Source organism: Ictalurus punctatus, chromosome 10, assembly GCF_001660625.3.
Source record: "Ictalurus punctatus breed USDA103 chromosome 10, Coco_2.0, whole genome shotgun sequence".
Classification (NCBI taxonomy): domain Eukaryota; kingdom Metazoa; phylum Chordata; class Actinopteri; order Siluriformes; family Ictaluridae; genus Ictalurus; species Ictalurus punctatus.
In genome coordinates, this window is record NC_030425.2 from 13222771 (window position 1) to 13240035 (window position 17265).

At 38.3% G+C, this 17265-nt stretch overlaps 1 protein-coding gene across 2 annotated transcripts; it reads left to right on the forward strand.

Annotated features, from left to right (window-relative positions):
• The first annotated feature begins 870 nt into the window (after nucleotides 1-870).
• Nucleotides 871-6969, forward strand: cirbpb (cold inducible RNA binding protein b). 2 transcript variants are annotated; one of them, XM_017478403.3, is made up of 7 exons: nucleotides 871-908; nucleotides 2723-2822; nucleotides 2910-3016; nucleotides 3232-3343; nucleotides 3450-3666; nucleotides 4343-4404; nucleotides 4767-5657. In XM_017478403.3, exons 2-7 carry the CDS (start codon nucleotides 2723-2725, stop codon nucleotides 4778-4780), a joined length of 612 nt encoding a protein of 203 aa, XP_017333892.1. In that variant the 5' UTR covers nucleotides 871-908; the 3' UTR covers nucleotides 4781-5657. The 2 variants fall into 2 exon arrangements, with proteins under 2 accessions (XP_017333892.1, XP_017333891.1); XM_017478402.3 differs by lacking the exons at nucleotides 871-908; nucleotides 4767-5657 and adding exons at nucleotides 6531-6623; nucleotides 6780-6969.
• Nucleotides 6970-17265: the final 10296 nt, after the last annotated feature.

Consider the following 17265-nt stretch of genomic DNA (forward strand, 5'->3'; position numbering starts at 1 on the left):
AGATAGATAGATAGATAGATAGCAAGATAGCAAGCAACATTTAAAAGGTTTTAAACTTTGGACTACTTACTTATGTGAGGCTTTAAAATATTGAGGTTTCATTTCATTTGACAATTGTTTTAAAATGTGTGTTTCACAAGGAAAAACAAATGTATAAATTATGCAAGTGAACAAAGTTACTTCCACTAGCGGAGATAATATTTACATTTCTCACTTGAGTAAAAGTTAAATAATTTAATGCAAACTTTGTTAAAGGCAACTCTTGCACCAATTACTGCACCAGTGTGTACTTAATTGTGTGCTTGTTTATCAAATGCAAATTATTATAATAATACATATAGTAATTGTTAAATATGTGCATAATTGTTATAGAAATCATTGTGACTATGCAGCAGTAGGCCTACAACCTTGAATTACCGTGGGTGAATCTTATGCCCACGTATCGCACATGATGTGGTAAACATATTTTAACCACTATATACTGCACGTATATGGGGAATTACATAGGGAATAATGACCCATATCTGATTCGCCCATGTTGCTGTAAAGCTATTAAACATTCAGGCAGATACATTGACGTTTATACACGTATTCACGCACTCGCAGATCAAAATAGGACAAACGGAAATAAAAGCAAAATAAAATAAAAAGATCTGCTACTCCGTAGACATATGAAATGGGCATTATTCTTCTCCTCTCCGTCCATTACATGTATAATGCGTGGCTATTCTGTAGATGGCGGTATAACGAAGGCGTGGCCCGACTGACTCCTCCTTTATGCATATTCATGAGATTACATTAATAATCATGAGGCCCGGTTGTTCATATAGCGACGCCATTTTAAATCCGGTCTCATCTCTTGCGCACTTGGTAGGAGTTTGTGTGTTGCTTCAGGGAATTGCTGAAAGGTAATTGGTGCTTTGTGATGTATTTTTATGTGTTTGTTTTCCCCCCTTTGTATGTGTGTGCTGGTATAAAGAGCGTAAGATGGGCTCACGTTAAGCTTTTGAGGTTTCAGTGTCTTTATTTACTTAAAACGATCCATGATTTATTTAAGGAAAGTTGGCGAAATTATCCCATAATCTCTTGTTAAATTAGCAAATAAGCTCTTGTGGGGAAATACTGTTGTTCATAACACTTACCATGTTTCATTCAAAATGGCTATTTAGTTAATGTGACGCAGATACGTGTCTACTTCCAGTAAAGAAATGTACCGTTTTCCCGAAATGCAAACTATGGATATTTAGCTTACTTGATGGAGAAACTGCGTATTTAAAACAGTCTAAATTGATTTGCCGTGCAGCAACCACATAGAATTTACAAGCCCCGTCTGGAAACGAAACGGTAGTAAGGCCACTAGCAGCTCGGTAATATTAGCAGTTTATGCTAGCTAGCTTTGTAGCCTCGCTTTTGTTCTACAAGGAAGGAATGAGCCGCGTGATTAGCAAACGGCTAACGAGGCCTAGTTGTCTTTACAGACATCATTATTATCATTATTAATAACAGTAATATTAATTTTGTAACTGCTTGTATAAACAATGTTATTTCTTGACCTTCTCTTGTTTGTACTAACACTATTGGTATCGCATACGTGTTAAAAAAAATCCCGCCCTATTCTGTTTCCGTCAGAAATGAAAGCTCGCGGCCATTTTCTACAGCGCTAACGCTCTAACAAACTGAATGGCTATTTAAGAAAGTAAAGGAAAATGTCCTTCGTAAACTATCGTTAGCTTTATTCTTATTGCTTTTTACGGTTTATACACTCCATGTGGTGCGTCTTTTGTCCGATATGTAGTCTTTTGAATACGATGCAGCCAGAAACACCTTTTCCCCCCACAGGGTTAGTAGCTCGTGCATGAAGCGCTCTCTCTCCCCGCATGGCGCCATTTTCTCATTTGCACACACACTGAATCGTCGTGTTCGTTTATACATTAAAAAAAAAGAATAGAAAATGGTCTGTTTCTTTCTTTATTATAGGAGGAAGTATTTGGTCAATGCATCCCAAACTAACTTGGTAGGTGTATAAAGAACACGGACGAAATGAAGTGGTATTGAGGAGTTAGGAAATGGAAATAGGCAACCTCTTTATGAATGAATAAATAAATAGTGTGTAAATGTAGCTGAGTAAGATGGCGTTTTAGTGGTATGGGGAAAACAAACTAAGATTGTGGGAATAACGTTAATATTTTGAGTCAAAATTATACCATGGTAGAGTGGGTTTTATATTGGACATCTGCAGATTCGAGATTCTCCTTTTTCTCAATAATAAAGGATTGTTTGTATGTGTGTATATATTTTATTTATTTATTTCGGTTGTATTCTCTGCCCATTCCAGAGCAAGAAAATACACATCACTTGTGAGGGTTTTTTTTTTTTCCTTGAGAAATTTGAAATGAGTCTTGAATGTCCAATCCAACTTCCCTTAAACTAATTTAAGTTGACTAGTGCAGACTTGCTTGTACACTACATCACTTCAAACACATTCATGTAAAAATCAAGACTTTATTCTCAATATTAAGACTTGATTCTCATAATCTTTATTTATGTGGCCTGAAAATGCCATTGTAGAGTCACCAAGTTTTCATAGTAACTAACATTTTGGCTTAGAGAAGGCATCATATCTGATGCCATTAAACTGTATGTATTATGGGAATGCTTTGTGATGGTCCTGAAACCTGCCATTGATTTTTGATTTTTTTTTTTTTGCCCCCTCCAATTTCAGATGTCTGACGAGGGGAAACTTTTTATTGGTGGACTCAGCTATGAGACCACGGAGCATTCCCTCGAAGAGGCTTTTTCCAAATACGGCACCATCGCCAAAGGTAACTTTGTGGCCTTTTTGTATAGAAATGTGATTTTTCACCTAGCTGTATGTCTCCAATTAATGTTTTGTATTGAATCCCCTTTAGTTGATGTCATCAGAGATCGTGAGACTGACAGATCCAGAGGTTTTGGGTTTGTTACATTTGAAAATCCAGATGATGCAAAGGATGCAATGGCTGCCATGAATGGAAAGGTAAAAAAAAAATCTCATGCTGGTTTTTTTTTTTTTTTTTTTTTTTTTTTTTTGTGCGCAACCTATTTTATATACATGAATAACTTGGCAGAAAATAGTAATTACCCATTATGGGATGTTTTTATTGATGGAGACCTTCCTTCTGTAAGTTGCTTGCAATAAAGGCATCTACTGATTGCTGTAAATGTGAACTTTTTTCCCCTCCCCCCACCCAGACTGTTGATGGCAGAACGATTCGTGTTGATGAAGCTGGTAAATCTGGTGGGCGATCTGGTGGGTTCAGAGGTTCTGGTGGCAGGGGATTTTTCAGAGGCAGCAGAGGAAGAGGTGGGTATTGTTAGTAGGCCATGTATTTTAAGTGCTCTTATTTATATAACCTTTTTTTTATTATTATTTTTTTAAAATGTCCTTTTAATCACTGTCTTAACCCCAGGAGGTGGTGGGTATGGCGGTGGTGAACGTAGTTATGGCGGTGAGAGGAGCTATGGCCGTGGCAGTGGTGGTTATGGTGGTGGTGACCGTAGTTATGGAGGCAGAGATCGGAGTTATGGTAGTGGTGAAAGGAGCTATGGCGGCGGTAGTGGCTACTCCAACAGGAGTGGAGGCTACTCGGGTGGTGGTGGAGGCGGTGGAGGATACAGAGACAACAGGTTAGTCCTTTGCTTAACTTCATATTGTGTATTATGAGAGCAAAATTGAGAATGGTAGCCACATTTGTGAAGAAGTGACTGTTGTAAGTGTTGCAGGCACAATATTGGCAAAAAGGGCTCTTGTCAAATCATTGCAGCATGTCATGTTGGTGAGACCCCAAAATGCAAAGATGACACCACCACCCCCCCCCCCCCCCCCCCCCCCCCCAATCCCCAATCCTAAAGACTTTCTTGGTTCTGAAATGATTTCAAAATGCTGACACTGGAGACTTCTTCCAACAATGATGTATTAATACTTTATCACAAGCTATTGTCTATCCACTTAGTTTACTCAGTTCATGTTGGGCTGCTTATATAAAAATAAAAATCAGTGCCTTCTGACTGATTGCATTAGAGTTCAAGAATGCACTGGTATAGTTAACTTTGGTGCTACATGTTTAGACTGTTTGTTTATTTTTAGTTGAAAAGCAGCTGGTCAGTGTTCCTATTATCACTGGCTATGCCCATGACAAGTTGGTGCCAATTTATTTGACAACTGAATTATATAGGGTTGTATAGGCCAATCCATGGTTACCTAGCTTATATTTAATGCTTGTATTTGTCTGGCCATCCCATAGTGTCAACTTGCCTTGTTTTACCGGTTGGTGTTGCTAATGTAACTGCACTCTTGTTACAGGAACCAGGGTGGTTATGAGCGTTCTTCTTTTGGCTCCTATAGAGACGGCTATGACAGCTATGGTATGTATAAAACCTCTGAATTGCTCGACACAAATTTCTAACTGACTTGTAAAATTGAAGAGCCTGTTCTGTCCTGGTCAATATACCTATCCACTGACTAGCAGTCATTTTGAGACTTTGGATTCATGTTAAATCATAGCACAAATGCTTGTTTAATACAGCATTCCAGAAGAACCCCCCTCCCCCCCAGATCATTTTCAAACTCTACAAACAGTGGACTAAGTGTGCAGATGGCCAGTAGTTTATCCTGAAGATGCTTGAAATTGAGAATGACTGACTCGTTGCTTAGTGGTATCAGTTCTTTATTTGGGAAGGATGTCAATGCACCAGTGCCTTTACTCTTGCCTGCTTCTTGTCCTCAGCTACACACGAGTAAAAAAAAGTCCTGATTCCAAGATCATCCCTTCGCTGGCTGTGTTAGATGTGCTCTTCGAAGACTCTTGATTTTTCACTTTGTTTAATTTCAGTTTTACTAGTTGTAACACTCTCCTACATAAAATACAAGATGCTATCAGTTTTTTAAAACAATTATTTTCGTGTTCAAGCTGTCCTGAGATGGTGTCATTCTTTTGGGCAATTTCTGTAAACATTTGAGCCCGTTTTTAGATTGCCTGTATCTTCAGTTACCACTTGTTTGCTCTTGTTTCTCTAATGAAATCTGTTTTTTGAACCATGCGTGAATTCTCTAATCAGTTCAGCACAGCCTGATAGCTTCTAAAACCGATTTGAAGTGAAACTTTGGACCAACATACAGTTACGAATGGATTGCTGTGAAAAAGACGGTTGCTATGGAAGAAGCAGAGTCTTACTTGGAATTACCTGCTTCTAAAAATTGAACTACATCAGTCTCTCAAAAGAAGCTTGCCACGCTGTGATGTGCTTTTAGTGGCTTGAAGTCCTTGTGTAATGCATTCCTTTAGTAAAGCAGGGTAGGCATGCTAATTTTGAGCTCACAGCTCTAGCAAGCCACCTTGGTGTTGCTAAAGATTTGTAAAGTATTCAGTTCCCAAAGAGTGAACTACTCTGACCGGTGCTGCCTCAGATTAGGAGTTGATTGAGCTCAAGGTGGCCCAAAGTACTTTGCTCTTTGTGACTTTTGAATAAAAAAAAAAGTACTGCTTGGAGATCAGTTTTTTTATATCCATGTCAAGATTTTGTTCCTTTGGGGAGAGAAATGTGCTGTTTTGTGTATCAACACCTATATTTTCTTTTGTTAAATTGGCTTCATGAAGCCCATTAAACGAATTTCTGAACATGCTTTGAATTCTTTGACCCTTAAAGATTTTATTAACCACACACTGACTGTTATGGGGAACTGGCAAAGGCTAAAGTGTTTAGGTGAATGGGTTTAAGTTAAATCTGGGAAATCATTTAGTGCATTAGTGGGGTTTTTTAGTGCACAGCAAGCTGAAAATTTTAAGAATAATCTGAGTTTCCAGAAGAGTATTTGGGATGGGTAGTTCTGCTACAGTCAGTACTGTGTAATGCTTCATTGCATCCAAGCGTTCTCTGCTAGCAATTTTGGAAAATCGACAATGTCCTTGGAGAATGAAGTGTTGTGCCTACCAACTCGAGTCCTCTGAGATGAAAGCTGCTCTCTTGACTAGGGCAATTGTGGAAATAGTCCTGTAATGTGAGGTAACCACTTTTGATCTCCTGTACGCATCCTTCCAACAGTTTTATTGTCCATCACATTTTCTACAAAATTATGCCCAGTGTTCTTTCCTCTAAAGTCAAGCTCTTAGGAGCTGTGTAACTCATCAATATTGTGCCTCTTTACCAAAGATGTGTGCTTTATGTTAAACTGAAGCAAATGCAGTTTTGTCCTATTTGGAATCTTCAACTTGCTGCTTTTTATGGTTTAAAAGTACCAAATTTGTAATCGTGCAGTCCCCACTACCAAAAATGACCTCCATATTGCCTTTTTAAGGCACTGAAGCTTGCCTTGGAAAAGCAGCCCTAATGTCCTTGTGCTTATTCCCTAAGAATCACATTTTCAATGGTTCCTTTCTTGGCCCATTGCTCTTTTTATCTAAAATGTTCTGCCACAGTTGTTTAATGCATGTTTAAATAGTTTGCTAATGGTGTGTTTTTATGTATATTCACACTTTTTTTTTATGTTTCAGGTTGAAGCACATGGGATGTGCAGGTCAAGCTGAGCCAGTGTTTACCAGATTAGTGTCTGGGGCAAGTTTGGATGCTCTGTTAACTCTTGACAGGCAAGTACTGGTTCAGTCACATGGGGCTCTATCACTGGATCAAAATGCAATTTCTGTTGTAAAACATAGTTCATACTTCATTTAAATGGACAGTCTAGTGATGAAATTGTAGCTATAGTACTTGAGTCATAAATAATCTTTGTAATATTGTTTCAGTGTCTGGATGGGGATAAATTCCCTGCAGTCCTGGTCAGCACAACGTAAGAAGTGCATGAAGCAAACATACAAGCTTCAGCTGTGATCTCAGAATCTGGAAGATGTCTGTGCTTTTCCAGTAGATCAGGTTGTTAAGGTGCCAATGAATGAAACTGAACAGCAAAGACCCAATAAAATTACTCTAACTATTTTTCTTGCCTTGTTTTCTGTTCTGCTGTGTAAGCTAGTGATCATGGATATGACGTGGTAACACTACATAAGTCATTGACGTGGAAATTTGGTTTAGCTTAAATTTGTTTAAGCTAAGCCAGTAGTGTTGGTTTAGGTCTATGAACTCCAATGAGTACAATATGGGGAAAATTCTACTAGCGTGAGGTTCTACCTTCTGCCTAATGTGGGTGATCCACCTAATCAAAATTAGTATGTTGGCAGTCATTTGTTTTTAAAAAACTTATTTGGGGATATTGATGGCACAAAGTAGTCAAGAAGAAGGTGGTAGCAAACATGAACTTGCTGCGTTATTTTAATTTGATTTATATACTATCATGATTTCCTGCATCTTGTAGAAATGAGCAACATTAGGTTTGTCTACTGAGAGATTTTATGGAAAATTGATCCTCTAGAAATTGGGGGTGGGTAGAGCTGAGAGTAGCTGCTGTCGTGCAGCCAGTGCTTCTATTTTGTACATTGAAGCCTTGCGTTGTCTGATCATCTGTGCAAATCTAGAAAGTCTTGTGCAGTGTTTCTCACTCTTGGTACTTGGAATGCTGTAGTGATTTCTCTTCACCAGCCTTTTTTCCCCTCTCTCTCCTGTAATAGACAGAAAATAAATGCTGTTTGTGTTGCCAAGAGACCAGTCTTCTGGCCTGAAGGCTTTCCTATGGAGGCAAACTTACTGTTAGAAAGTGTTGACACTGGAGACCTCTTTTACAAATCTTAAAAATCATCTTACTGAAACCATAACCATATCAACCACGGTTGTTCCTTGTTAAATACATTTAAAAATCTGTTTAAGCTTGGATTATGTGTCGTATATCCCATACAATTCCCTGTAAATAACATATTTATTATACTTACACATTGAACAAGCTGTGGCATCAGAAAACGTACCATCCTACCTTCTGTGGTTTCTCTGAATTAGATGTAATCAACATTTAGTCTGCATGTGTGTGTGTGTGTGTGTGTGTGTGTGTGTGTATATGTATGTGTTTATAAAAAGTGATCCTGTAGAGTTGGGGCGAGCTCAGAATAGCTGTCATTATACAAAAAAAACAATGGAATTGTTGTCTGCATAATGTTAAGCCCTGCATTGACTGATCCGTGCAACTCTAAAAGGTCTAGCACAGTGTTCGTCAGTCCTGGTTCGGGAGTATTGTAATGTGTGGTGTTTTTTCTATTTCACCCAGTCAAATCTAGTTAAGGCTTATTATTCAGCTAATTAATTGAATCAGGAAAACCACCAGAATGTGCTGGGTGGAGGTCTCCTTGAGTAGGATTAAATAAAGACTGATGTATTTTTGATGTGCATATCCGATCATGGTGTGTGATTGAGTGCATGCATTTACACACGGCCTTATTCTGTACTTGTTGGTGCAGGATTGAGGCAGCTGCCACAAGGGGGCAGTGGTGTCTTTTGTATAGTGACCCTACCACATGCAACAAACACTGGGTTGCTAAATTCAAGTAGCGCTTCCATAAGACACACATGGTGGAAATCGGACCACTGTATTGCTATGACTGGCAGACCATTCTTCGTGTGAAGCTATTGAGTGTTCCTCTTTCTAATTTCTGTTAATTCTTCTTCAGTAACTGCATTATCCTGGTTGCAGTTGTGCTGGATATGGAACACTAGGAATGAGGTGGGGAAACGCCCAGAACAGGACATCAGTGCACATGCACACGTTTGTACCCTGGCCACACCTAGAGGAAACCCAAACGTACACCGGGACTAACCCAGTTCATGGCTGTATCTGTCATACTGGAGCTGTGAGGAAGCAATTCGAACTTGCTCAAGCTGTAAAATTTTGTATGGTACGCAAGATCCAAGAAAATAAGACTTTCTTCTGTTGACTTGTATGTGCAATATGCCAGTCTTGTGGGGACCCCCCCATAATACATGAATTATGTTTGATGTAACAGTGAGAATTAGTTTTGCACTAACTTGGCCAGGCAGTTAAGTCTCTAGCAGACAGTGCAGTCTTTTGACTTCTCTTAGGACCTTTGTTGGAAAGTTGTAGCTGAAACATTACCCAGCTTCCTTACCATGCATGAGCCTGCCCTGAATGTGACACCAGTCTATCGCAGGGCATCATGCACCGCCCAAGGTGGGAATGGTGTTTGAGCAATTGCTTACAGCTTAGCATGAATCAGAAGGCTTTGTGTGCTGTGATGCTCATACTTGGGGCATCCATGTATCCTTGTGATCACATTGTCCACAATTGATCTTATCTATTATGGATTTTTTTTTTCCATGTTGTGTCTTTTATCATGAAACCTACCTCATGTATTTCACAAAAAACTGCCAATGGCATCCCAAAGGCAATAATCTTTAATTACCTACTTAGATCTTTATGTATATAAAATTGGTCTTGTGTGCTCATATCTTGCATCTACTAGGTAGTAGTTGTAAAAGATATGATGAATGGGGTTATTTAAAGGCAGGGTCTATGATTTTGAGACAACAGAAGAGTGATTGACTAATTTTTTCCTTCTGTACCTCTGTGAGAAACATGAAAGCAATTGCTTTTCCTCATACAAACTTCGAACATAGACATAAAAGCTGGTGACTTTATTTACGTCATTGTTTTAGAAGAATAGAATCTTATGCTTTTAACCACATAAATTCCATTAAATATAACGTACTTATGTTGTGTCTGCATCACAGGCCTGAAAGATTTTCAGCAGAAATGTGTTTGACAAACTCCAACATTGATTATTACTAGGCCAGTGTCTTTGCTAAATTGTGTATTTATTTATATTTGAAAGGCTAATGTAACTTATTTTGACTGTTCTTTGTTTAGTTGTGAAGAGTACTGTGCATGATAGCAATTTCTTAGTTAATTGTTGCTCAGTTTATAGGATTTACTTCTTTTGGATTCAACTGTGGTCAAGAAGTAAAGTTGGTTTGTAATAGTAACCCGGTCCGATTACATAATTGGACTTTATGCTTTTTTCATATTGTAATTTTGATGAAGTTTTCTTGTGTGCTAGCTGCTTAATTTCCAAAGCAGCCAGCAGTGTTAGATGTTAGAACAAGTTTGTGTTGGTTCAGTTTACAATGGAACCTTTAAGTAGTAGATTTAAGTAGATTTGAATGGCTTCAGTTTTAAAACCTGGTTCTCAATTGCACTTACCAGACTTGCGTCTGCTCACATAGGAACAAGGGTATAGGCCCAATGTTACTCTTCCATGACTCTTATGTGCCATGAGGAGAGTTAGATGTAATAAAACTGCATATATGATGAAACCACTCAAATTTGTAATGGGATTTGTTTTAGCCCTTGGTCTGCAATGGTATGCATCTGCTCCTGGTGTGCAAATACACTGAACTCCAATGCAGTGATGCCTATTAACTAGCCTACCGTCCTGCGTCTAGACAAAAGTATGTTTCTCTTATACCTGAACCACAAGCCTTTATTTTAAATATGGACCCACAGAGGGTTTTGTGTGAGAGAGAGAGTTTAGAGGCTGCAGCTCGAACATTAATGGAAAACACAGAACAGACCTGGACAGGCAGCATTTGAAAGGTGAGGTCTATAAGAGCATTTACCAGCAGATGGGCAGCTTTATTAGAATCAGGGGGTTGCGATTGGACATCATAGAAACAGGAAATGTAATACTTGCCATAAAAATTACATCTTTGTTGACAAAAAGAAAAATAAAGCTAGGGTGACAACTCCAAAAAATTGTGATAAATGCCATGTGAAGTCATCTTTGCTTAACTAAAATCGCAGACCCTGAAATGGGCACAGACCAGCAAGGTTGTCATTCTGTGTTCACAAGACAAGGTATTATTCACCTTTATGTCCATGCATTCAACAGATGAAGAAGACTCGACAGCTTTGTCAGAGCACAGCTTGTCTCAGAGCTCAATAATACTGTAACAAAGTGGCTTAGATGAACAGAAGCTGCATGAGCAATATTTTAATAGTCTTGTTAATAAGTATTTCTATGATAAACCCAAGACTAGGTCTAAACAGAATAAACAAATTAATTTGAGAATGATAAAGTGAATTACTGAACTTATACAAGAAATGAGAAAATAAATGACATTAGAATATCGTAGAGAGTCAGTGGGAACTAAGGGGAACTCACATGGTCTTGGAAAATGAACATTCCTACACTGCCTGTAACTTTCTGCTCCTCTATGCATACCTCCTCAAATGACTGCTCATACCCTATGAAAGAGAGTTAAGGGGTGAAAACTGGCATGTCTCCATCTTGATGGGGAGACTGAGCTCTAGAGAGAACAGTACTCACGGGACCTACATGCTCCTCCAGGCTGTGTGTCATCTATGTATACAACCCTGTAACCAAAGTAAGTCTGAGGCCAAACTGAAAATATGTGATTTTAAAAAAAAAATGGAAGTAAACAATGTTTTAGAATTTTCATGAATGCTGTTACTGTGGCCAAACAACTATATCTTTGATTCATCTGTCCAGATCACGTTATTCCAAAAGGCTTGGGCTTTGCGTGTATGCTCATTGGCAAACTGTAGTCTTTTTCTTGGCTTTTTCCTGGTACGCCTTGGTCTCCAAGTATTGAGTGCAAGTATTGGTCTGCTGATCTCTTGGGATTTTCACGCACTACAGTCTCTAGAATGGTTCAATAAAGAGAAATCCAGTGAGCAGCAGTTCAGCAGATGGAAACACCTTGTTGATGCGAGAGGTCAGTGGAGAATGACCAGACTGGTATGAGCTGAGAGAAAAGCTATAGTAACTCATAACTATTCTACAAATTTGGTGAGCAGGAAAGGATCTCAGAATGTCACATATACATTATAGCACAGTATTATTATTTTCTTCACATATCCCAGCTTGTAAGGAAAATGGGGTCAGAGTGCAGGGTCAGCCATTATACAGCATCCCCGGATGGTAGGGTAGGATTTTGCACCAACAGCATGAATCCAGGGACCCAACCTGTCTAGTGTCAACAGTCTAGGCTGTTGGAGGTAGTGTAATGGTGTGAGGAATATTTTGTTGGCACACTCGTGCCTGTTAATACCAATCAATCATGGCTTGACTGCCACAGCCTATTACAGTATTGTTGCTGATCATGTGCATCCCTTCATGGCCAGAATTGACCCATCTTCTAATGTCCATTTCCGGCATGATAATGCACCATGCCACAAACAAAAAGTCATGTGTTTTATGAACGTAACAATCAGTTTAGTTTTATTTAGTGGCCTTCCCAGTTACTGAATCTGAATCCAATAAAACACCTTTGGGATGTGGTAGAATGGGGAAAAAAGCATGAACGTGCACCTGAAAAATCTGCAGGAATTGTGTGATACAATCATGTCAACATGGACCAGAATCTGAAAGGATTGTTTCCAACATGCCATGCCATGAAAAATGAGAGGCCTTACCCAATATTAGTATAGTGTTCCGAATAAAGTGTTTGGTCAGTGTATTACCAAAATGTCTGCCAGATACAGCTTCCAGAGTTCCTTCGGCACTAACTATCACAAGGTTGTTGTTGTTGTTTTTTTTTAAACAAATGAGGTCACTTCCAAGACATGCAGACCATGTCAAGTTAGTAGTTTTCACTGGTGTCCTGGAAGTCTGAAGCTTCTATGTGCCAAACAGGAGCTCTTTGATCTAGAGAATCAGTGGAAAATCAGAAAATTAGACAGAAAAAACACTGCAGCCTCAAAATATAGGTAGCAATTGCAGCTCTTTGTTGATTACAGAACTGGAATATATTTGAATCTTTTTTTAGTTGACCTGTGGTGGGAAAAAGATATAAACCTATCACATTGCCAGGTAAAAGGAACATCATGCATACACTTCTATTTGAATATCTTGCTGCATAACTAAGTATATTTTGCATCTTAAGTGTTTCTTATTAATTTTGATTCTTCATGAAATAAGAACGGGAAAATTATCAAGCCCCAGTGTTCTAAGAATTTAGGCACTTTCTGTAACCTGATCTCATGAGGAATTTGAATGGAGAACAGCAATGTGTGTGGATTTAACTGAATTTCATATGAAAGTTGTGTGAACTGATTCATTTTAGTCTCACTCGTAACCCTAACCTCATAATTCATAACTTCACTTGTCACATTTATTTTGAGTGATCACACTGACTTACTAAGTTTGTTCCTGGACTTACAGTTATGGCCACATGATTGGTGTCATCAGTTTATTTTTTATTTGCAAACTGATTTCTCCACTGTGCACTGGCTGCAAGCTGTTATATCACAGCAATTAATTTTTATTAGCAACATACTGTATGGCCAAAATAAGATTGAGATGGAATTCCAATAAAGAACTTTTCTCAACCACTTCCTTTTGTTCAGACTGACATCAGTGGCAGCAGTTTCATCTCTGATGTTACTGAAAAGATACAAGTCTGAGTTATTAAGCAGCCATTGAATAAGAAGCAGCCCATGATCTCATGATTTTGTACCAGAGCCAGCAATAGTGAACCTGTTTTTTCTAGTTCTTCAAAGATTGCTGTTAGTTTTCAAACTACTGCTGCAAATCTTTGTGTTATAGTCTGTGTGCTTCTCTTGCATATAATAAACGATTTGTATTTGCAATGTAATCTAATTCCTGGCATGTCACAGAACTGAGTGGAGAAGCATAATAAATACTGTAGATGTTAAATTGCCCTGCTCACGGTAAATGATAAAGGACAGAACGATTAAAATGCATGGAAATAATGACGCTAAACGAGAGAAACACCTGCCAAAAACTGCCAAATCATCCTGTAGACACTGACCAGCAAACTCCTGACATGTCTGAGGCTTGTGAGGCTTAAATTAGGCAGTGTTAAATCACTGGATATTTTGGCTTTCTACTTTTGATCGAAAAGCCATATGGTCTCTGCCTACTTCAAATAAGGATTTCATATGCAAGTGACTCAAGCAGTGGCCCTAATAATAATACTAACAATAATAATAATAATAATAATAATAATAATAATAATAATCAGATAGTGGTAGGAAATTTGTAATGCAAATTTCTTGAAGGCCAAGTCAGGGCTGAATCAGCAAGATTCAAAGACCAAAGAACATCATAATGCATCCTCCTGATCTCAAGCTCTATAACATGATTTAAAAAAAAAAAAAAAAAAAAAAAAAAAAAAAAACCTTAGATAAAGACAAAAATCAGAGTTGTAAATAGTACTTTTCTGTAATAAGTTTTGAGTAGAGATAAAGACGTACATTGTGAGAAATTAGATAAAGATCTGACCTGCGAAACTGCCCAGAGCAGCACTTTTTGCTAGTTACAAAACAGCATGCTGAAACAGAAATACACTAGGCAGAAATAAAGCTTGCTTTAAACTCAGTCGACATGAATACAGACCCAAGGCAACACCAGACTCTCATGAAATAGAGTGCGTCAACAGATCTTTGAGGTATCTCATCAAGACTGAGTTAGACTGAAAACCACTGTGAAAGCAAACTGGAAGTTTGGACTGGGTTCATGTAGGGTTTTTAGCACAGACAAACTGTAGCTCTGGGCTTGTAAGTAGAATCATGAGACACAAGTATAGTATTTTTAGCATGTCTGCAAGGAAAAGCAGTCACCAGTAATTATCTGGTAATGTAAGACTAAACATATTTTTAGACAGCTAGGTCATCATTGTTTGAAGAAGAGGGGTAATTGCCTATGCAGATGTGGTCTAGTCGATGGATTTAATTGGAAAAGGATTTATAGGTAGGAGTCATAAATGGGGAATATGGAGAAGCCAAATGGCTGGATGACTTATTGAGGAGCTGCCAGTGACACTGACAAATGCTTCTCTTATACATGAGAGCCATGGAAAGTTACTTAAAAAATCTATTAGATTACTGCTCATTTAAAACATAGACACAAATTACATAAAACCTCAGTACATATTTGGAAGAGTTTTTGCCATACTCATCATTTGAGGGGCATGTATGAAACTTTTTTCAGATTTTAATTCCAGATTGCCTTGAGGTGCCCCAGCATATCGTTTCCATGTGTTGAATTGGCTGTATTTAGATTACTGTCTTTATCACTGTTCTGGATTTTACATACAGTATGTAATCCCATTTAATTGTTGGGCCTCACTCTAGTGACTGAAATTATGAGGCATGACACTTCTAATGATACTTAAAAACTCATGGCACTACACAATGGCAGCCTTATGATTTTCTTTGACAAAAGAAATATATGCTTTGCAAATTATGGCTATAACATCAATACTGTGGTGTGTCAATCATAGTTCTACTAATACTCGCATAGCATTTATCAGAGGTGCTACAATAAAACCAGTGTAATATCATGTTAAAGAATGTAACCACTTTTATATGTATGTATGTATGTATGTATGTATGTACATGTAACCACAATTACTATACAATACCACAGAAGAACATGGTAATATCGTAGTAAAATATATAATACACAGAGCTGCTATAAAGGGCCACAATGAAAGCATAGTTTCAACCATAGGTCATATATAATTTTAAAAAACCCCTTCTGGGATAGGCCATGCCCAATTTAGATTTAAATCTGAATACACATACAGACATTGCATAACACAGTGTAAAATAATACAAGTTTGTCAAAAACACATCTCAGCAGTGTTAGGGGTCAGTATTTTTTTCCCAGTATTTTATGGAGATTTCATTCCTGTGTAGTATGATCTCTTGGGTGTTCTAGAGCAAATATTAGATTAGAATATTTTCTTCTGGTGAAGTCTGGAAAGGTGCTCTATGAACAGGTATTCTAGATATTCAGAGAGGATGAGCAGCTGTTTGTGAGCAGAGCTGAAAGAGAAGACATTAAGAAAGAAGGAATGAGTGCAACAAAGAAGAATGAATCTGCAGAAGGCTCCTGTTTGGGGGGGTTAAGTGGAGCAGACAGTCTGTATTTGTCATTAGAGGATGAAGAGGATGGCAAAAACAGGCTTTATGGAGAGTCATAGGAGAGTTGAGTGATGGGAAGAATACTATGTTCTAACACAAATCAATTCTTTTACTCCCTTCTTTTTCTTCTTCTTTCAGAAATCTTCAGAAAAAGCAGGCTATTAGAGGCTATAAGAACTCTTGCTTTGGGGTCTTTCTCTCTAATGCTGCCTTCATACATTGAAATAAGAAGTGAATGAGCAACCGTTGTAGCCATTAACAGCGGCGAGTTTTTTCCCCTCCATCCATCTTCTGTACCGCTTATGCTACACAGGGTAACGGGGAGCCTTTCCCAGGGGACACCCTGGACAAGGTACCAACCCATCGGGCATAATCGCACACCCATTCACACGTTAGAAACATGTGGACAATTTAGAAATCCCAGTCAGCCTACAACACATGTTTTTGAACTGGGGGAGGAAACCAGAGTACAGGAGAAAACCCCTGAAGCACAGGGAGAACATGCAAACTCCGCACATGCAGACAGGAATCAAACCCCCATCCCTGGAGGTGTGAGGCTAACAACTAATCACCGTGCCCTCAAATTTTTTTTTTTAAATCAAGTTAAATATTGAACCATTTAATGGTCAGGGATAAGGGCCACTACTCGGGTTAAGCAGCCATGAGAGTGGGATACAGTGTTGCATAAGCAAGGTTGCTGGACCAGATGACAAACTCACAAAACTCCAGTTAGATATTTTTCTCAAAAGGTGACATGACTACATGACTCATTTCCTCAGTGGCACCTCTTGTAACCTCTCAAAGACATTCTGCTGAGTGGCTATCTTCAAAATGTTTAACAAAAGAATTTTAGGCTAGGAAAGGAAATTTTACAGACTTTGTGCATTTTTATGGCTACATGTCTAACCATTTGATTTTTAGTTGGCCTGAACATACAACCCTATATAACAAATCAAGACAAATGCTTAAATGGTTAGATAATACCTAGGTTTACAATGAAGACATGAACCTCATGGTCAGGTATAGTTTGTGGAAGATTACTGCAGTGAGGTAATGTTGTGGCTAGACTTTGGTCCGACAGTCTGTCAGCAATTTTAAGGTCTCAGTATTCAGTTTCGATGAGTTGGTTCTCTTTCATGGGTTCCCTCCCAGAGAACCCCAAACCTCTGACCAAAATAACAACCATTATTCAAATGGATGTACAGTGGAGAATCCATTATTTTATATGGCTCTTAAGAGAGATGGCTGTAAAAGCCTTTTTAAACCACAAGAAAGCAAATCCTTCAAAAGTGGGAATATGTTTTATTCTAACTCATTCCATTGGTGTTACTGGCAAGAAACAATACCTTCTTACTGTTTTCTCCTGATGATTCATGCCACAGATATTTTGGAATTCTACAGTGTTCTTAAATATGATATGG

What these genes read in the sequence shown, in the direction of transcription:
- cirbpb (XM_017478403.3), top strand. Translation starts at nt 2,723, where the DNA reads ATGTCTGACGAGGGGAAACTTTTTATTGGTGGACTCAGCTATGAGACC. An exon ending in CAGAGGCAGCAGAGGAAGAG is followed by an intron (nt 3,344 to 3,449) that starts GTGGGTATTGTT and finishes TCTTAACCCCAG; the next exon opens with GAGGTGGTGGGTATGGCGGT. An exon ending in GGAGGATACAGAGACAACAG is followed by an intron (nt 3,667 to 4,342) that starts GTTAGTCCTTTG and finishes CTCTTGTTACAG; the next exon opens with GAACCAGGGTGGTTATGAGC.